Source organism: Oryzias latipes, chromosome 11 (assembly GCF_053564925.1).
Source record: "Oryzias latipes strain Hd-rR chromosome 11, Olatipes_Hd-rR_3.1".
NCBI classification, from domain to species: domain Eukaryota; kingdom Metazoa; phylum Chordata; class Actinopteri; order Beloniformes; family Adrianichthyidae; genus Oryzias; species Oryzias latipes.
The window spans coordinates 8,416,519-8,422,953 of NC_136247.1; the positions used below are offsets into that span (position 1 = coordinate 8,416,519).

The 6,435-nt window shown below is 40.5% G+C and overlaps 1 protein-coding gene across 1 annotated transcript; it reads right to left on the minus strand.

Moving 5' to 3' along the window:
• Positions 1 to 374: 374 nt before the first annotated feature.
• On the minus strand, positions 375 to 4,148 carry umad1 (UBAP1-MVB12-associated (UMA) domain containing 1). The gene is made up of 3 exons (XM_023960050.2): positions 3,773 to 4,148; positions 3,333 to 3,397; positions 375 to 1,323 (listed from the first exon to the last, which is right to left on the minus strand). The coding sequence occupies exons 1-3, from the start codon at positions 3,846 to 3,848 to the stop codon at positions 1,033 to 1,035; spliced, it is 432 nt and encodes a 143-aa protein (XP_023815818.1). The 5' UTR covers positions 3,849 to 4,148; the 3' UTR covers positions 375 to 1,032.
• Between the last annotated feature and the right edge of the window lie 2,287 nt (positions 4,149 to 6,435).

Here is a 6,435-nt window from a genome sequence, read left to right on the forward strand (position 1 = left end):
TTTGGGCCTTCGTAAGAAGATAGAAAGCGCTATATAAGTATACGCCATTTACCATTTATAGATCCATGAAAGTCTTCGCTTTCCTCGTCTGAGCTGGCATCCGGCTCAAAACTGTATGACTGTATGGCTCCAGTTAAGCTAGCCATTGTTGTTGCGCCTGTAATATTAGGTTGGGGGTGTAAACAGAGAGCTCTCAGCATCGGGGGGTTGCTCTGCTCCGCTCCAACAGTCCAGCCCACAACTCAGAGGTGAATTTATAATAACTACAACTCTGCAGAAACCCTTTTGTTGATTTTGGCAGAAAAAGAAAAGAAAATTCATAATTAAAAGACCACTGAGAACGCTTTTAAAACAGATCTAAAGATGCAGATAAATAAGGGTTGACATGTTTTTTTTATTGGTTCATACAGGAGTTGAAGGCACTGGTGGCAAGAGGGGGCTTTATGTAAACAGGGACGTGTTCCTTCCTTAAAGCTAAGCAGCCTAAATCTTCTGCAGAACGTCATCTGCGTAGAGTGCACATGAACAACGGACCATTTTCTTCTTCTCACAATAAACGACTAAGCGGATGAAAGGCCGACAAACGTTCCACACACACCGGAAAGAAGAACTGCAAGTCTTCCACTCACATGGATGGAGAGTGGAGGAGAACCTCCGTTCTCTGCTGGTCAGAGCTGCCTGACGAGCTCTCACCCTCTCTTCAGCTCCTCAAAGTTTCCTCTGATCTCATGGAAGTCCATGTAAACTTTAGAACGTTCTTACTTTACAAAACCTCTCTGTTGGACACATTTCTGTTTTCACCTTCATCATTGCAGCCTAAAATATTCTATTCAAGCAGCACAGGGGGCCTCTGTGCAGAGCTGGGATTGAAACTTCATGATGTCTGAAGGAAGGAGGAGTCAGATGCAGAACGTCCCCTCGTTCCTCCAAACCTGCTCAGCATTTCAGCTATAGGGTCACGTTTTTCACAGGTTTGCTTTATTCATATTCTCATGCCTGGTGGGGGCGAGCCCTGCAGCACCCTCCCTCCTCTCACTGAGCAGCGGTGCTGCGGAGCACAGAGGTTTCCAGGCTGAAGTCGTACTGGAAGCTGGACAGGCGGCAGTTCATGTCTGAGGACAGGAGGACGTCTGGGGCGGCGGGGAGGCCCGTCTGCATGGCCAGGATGTAGGGAGCCAGCGTGAACGGGACGTCTGCCAGCAGATCCGGGAGACTGGATGCAGCTTCAGCCCCCGGAAGCCCCGCAGTCTGGTCTGAGTGGAACACATCTGCTGTGACAGCCTCTGCAGGAGGAGGAGGAGGAGGAGGAGCCGAAGAACGAGGCTGAGGAGAAAGACCAGGAGTTACTGCTCCCCTTCAGACTGAGAACACACACAACAGACACACAATACAGACACTGACACACACACAACAGACATCCACAAACACATCAACAAAACAGTTACACATAAACACACACAAACAACAGGCACAAACACATCATAGACACACACAACAGACACAAATACACTATAGACACACATACACACACACGTGACAGATATGCACAAACACACCATAGACCTACACAACAGACACAAATACACTATAGACACACACAACAGACACAAATACACTATAGACACACACAACAGACACAAATACACTATAGACACACACAACAGACACAAATACATTATAGACACACACAACAGACACAAATACATTATAGACACACACAACAGACACAAATACATTATAGACACACACAACAGACACAAATACATTATAGACACGCATACACACACACGTGACAGATATGCACAAACACACCATAGACCTACACAACAGACACAAATACACTATAGACACACACAACAGACACAAATACATTATAGACACGCATACAAACATGACTGACATGCACAAACACACCATAGACACACACAATAGATACAAATACACTATATACACGCACATAAACATGACAGACATGCACAAACACACCATAGACACACACAACAAACACAAATACACTATATACACGCACATAAACATGACAGACATGCACAAACACACCATAGACACACACAATAGATACAAATACACTATAGACACACACAACAGACACAAATACATTATAGACACGCATACAAACATGACTGACATGCACAAACACACCATAGACACACACAATAGATACAAATACACTATAGACACGCACATAAACATGACAGACATGCACAAACACACCATAGACACACAACAGACACAAATACACTATAGACACGCACATAAACATGACAGACATGCCCAAACACACCATAGACACACACAACAGACACAAATACACTATAGACACGCACACAAACATGACAGACATGCACAAACACACCATAGACACACACAATAGATACAAATACACTATAGACATGGACACAAACATGACAGACATGCACAAACACACCATAGACACACACAATAGATACAAATACACTATAGACATGGACACAAACATGACAGACGTGCACAAACACACTATAGACACGCACAACAGACACAAACACACCATATACACACACAACAGATACAAATACAGTATAGTCATGGACACAAACATGACAGACATGCACAAACACACTATAGACACACACAACAGACACAAATACACTATAGACACACGCACACACACATGACAGACATGCACAAACACACCATAGACACACACAACAGACACAAATACTCTATAGACACACACGCACACACACATGACAGACATGCATAATCACATACACAAAACAGTTACGCTCAAACACACACACAACATTTGCACAAGCAGGCGCAAACACACACAAAAGAACAGGCACACATGAAAACTCACCTGAAGTACGCACACACACATCAGACACACGTACAGAAAACTGATAAGCATAAACACAAAGATGAACAAGCAGGCACAAACAACAGACATGCAAGAAAATACACAGCGGACACGAACATAACAGACACGCATACACAAACAAAAACAACAGACATGCATACGCACAACCACGCATGCGCTGACACAGGAGACCCGCATTTGCACAAAAACACACACACTACAGACATGCACACAGACACGCACAAGCTATAGATACACACACAGCAGACATGCACAAACACACACATGCAAACTACAGACATGCACACGTATGTAGGATCTCCACCCTTTTTCCAGCATGAAGAAGAACGTTCATGTGATTCTCAGTTTGGTTTCAGAGACTGAAAGTCAATCTTACAGTAGATCTGACCTGCAAACAAAGTCTCACTGTGTTTGTGTCTGAAAACTCCAGAGTCTGATCTTCTCTGCTCACCTTTAACGGCTGCACGATGACGTTTGTGGAGGGGACTCTGCTCCTCTTCTCCTCTACTCTTTCCCCTGCGTGTCAAAATGACATTTGTGAGATTGACAAGTCATTGATTCAGTTCAGATGCCCAAGCTTTTATGGTATGAAGCTGGACAGTCCTCATGCAAAAGAAACGGATTTTTTTTTTTTTTTTAAACTAAAAATCTAAATATCTGAGACATTAAATATGATTAAGTTTCTGCCCTTCCGCCGAACAGGTACTTCCTGATTGAAGAGGGGGTTGGCTTTCACTCAGTCAGTGCAGAGATCCGATGTTAACCTACATCATGATCTTTGTAAAATGGTCCTTTTCTAGGTTTATGAACAACATTTTCCTGTCTTAATCATACACAATTTCTAATTTCCTGCTTAACTTTGACGGTTGGCCTGTTGTTTGGGCTTCTTACCGAGCAGGACAAAGCCTCCCTCGACTTCCTTGTCAACCTTCTTCGGCTCTTTCCGAAGACCCAGGAAGTTCATCATTTTTGTTCAAATGAGATCGGACTTTTCTTCAACGGGGAAAGTGGGGCAGTTCTCCAGAACCGCTTTAACTGTCGCGGGAAATCCACCTAACTGATACTCGGTTCCGGCTCAGCTTTCACGTGTCAGATTCGCTCGTTTAGATTAGAACAAATAAACACCACCAAACAGCGTTGACATTTTCTGCGACATACCCGCCGCCTGACCTGGTGCCCGCTATCATGAGTCCGTGCGGTGACCACGAACACGGCATTTGGTTCCGCTTAGGAAGCCTGTGGGGTGACCAATGAGTTATATCACTAGAGGAGACACGCCCACTTCAGAAGCCTGGCCGACGGTGGCGGAGCGCGACGCCATCTTGGTGAGGTCGACGACGCCCACATGACATTGATTTCTATTGATTTTAGTGGTGTCTAAGTAGCTTTTATAAACTGTATATATTTTTAGATTTAAATATATTTATACATATATATAAATATATTATATTTTATGTATATATAAAATATATTATATTTTATGTATACATAAAATATATATATATATATATATATATATATAGATACATCATTTGTTGTATCTATCAGTCAGCCTTAAAAGCTCAAACTTGAATGAAAATGCATTGTTGCAGGACTTCTTACAAATAAAAAATTATTAGAAAGAATTTTTTAAATTAATTTCTAAACGTTTAGAAGTTTTAGACCTCTTTGACATGTAATTTAAATTATTTAGAAAAACCCAACAATAAGTCAATAATAATAATTACAAAATAAATAGTAAGTCAATACAAACAATAAATAACAATAAATAACTAATAAGTCAAATAATGATAAAAATAATTATATTATTATATTATATTATTATAAATAATTATATAATAATAATAATAATAATAATAATAATAATAATATTCAAAAGAAGTCCAAAAGTGAACAGTCTGGCCTCTTATCAAAATCTATTTCCACAAATGTTTTGAACAGCCAGACTGTATTACTAGTTGGTACCACAGTGATCCATCTGTGTTAACTCTTTTGATAGATAAGGCCCACTTTTTCCCTAAGTCTGAATCCATTGGATACCTGCAAGAAAAGTTCAGTCACTGAGTCAGAAATGTATAAATCTGTATTACTATAATAGCCTAGTCTGCTGTATACAGGTTTAGCAAAATAAAATGTACATTTATATTGACAGCAAAATAAATGTACATAATGCAGCATGTTGATAATAGCCCTGGGGCCTGTTTCAGAAAGGAGGTTCAACCAACTCTGAGGTTAAACTTGAACTCTGAGTTGGTCGATCGAGAGATTAACAACTCTGAGTTTTCTGTTTCAGAGATGCTGATCGGAGTTAGGTCAATCAATTCTGAGTGGACTGATTCGGAGGTAAGCGTGCGCACCGCGACTATAAGAAGCCATTATCAATGGAGCGCAGATATTACGAGTCACCATGGCAACCGTGGAAAAAAAGAGGTCTGCGTATTTTTCGCCAGCTGAACTTGACGTGCTGCTGCAGAGTTACAGTGAATATGAGCACATATTCCGGAAGAAAAGCAACACCGCTGCATCTGCAAAACAGAGACAGTTAGCGTGGGAAAACATAGCTGCTCAAGTATAAAATATTGGCTGTAATAACTTTTTAAATAGCGTAAGGTGTGAAATAAAAAATGGCGATATTTAGGTGTACTTTTGAAGTGTTATTCCTGGTGTAAATGCATGAAATGCTGCATAGTGTACAGAACCAATCTGGGGGAAAATGCATTTAACGTCGGTAATGTTTAGGGGACTTTTTTGTTAACCTTCCCCTCTTTCAAATGTTGGTCAGTTTAATATTAATACATGCAATTGTGTTTTTAAAAGTGAACTTTTGTCTACCCTTGTATTGATCAAGTGGTATAGGTTTATATGGGATTAAGAAAGTAAGCAGTACTAACAAATTGTGTTTTTCATAAAAGTAATTGTTACATTAATCTAATTCAATGTCCCTGATTTCATTTTCATGTAGATGCATTCCTGCAGGAATAAAAAGAACATGGCAGCAGCTAAAAATGAAGTATAAAAACATAATTCAATCAGGTCAAATTTGAGCATGTCATGCATGTAGGCTTTGTTGACAATATTTGACATATGAAACATCTACATATCTAATGTTGTTTTCATTGTATATATGTAATTGATTGCAACGAAAAACGGTAACGCTCAAACAAAAACGTATGGGGAAATGACAAAAAATCGAGTCTAGGTCTCAAAATCCTCGCACGACGTAAATGTAATTCTCTACGAATTAATGCAGCCTCCTCGTCTATTGGGTCCTCCAAAAAAGGACAAGCCATTCTTGTCACTTGTCTCTGTGTGACGGAAATGTGGACAATGAAGGTTAAAGCGAAAAATACCGCTTCGTCTTTAAAAAGGGGAGGGGACCGGCAGAAACCTTGAGTTTAGGGAATTAAACCTGCTCCCGACCAGCTTAGGTTCACAGCATAAGTAACCATGGACACTGACTCAGAGTATAAGTTACCTCTCTTTCAGAAACGGGTTTGACTTACTCTGCTTTCTCTGGTTTAACAAACTTCCCATTCTGAAACGGAAAACCCAGG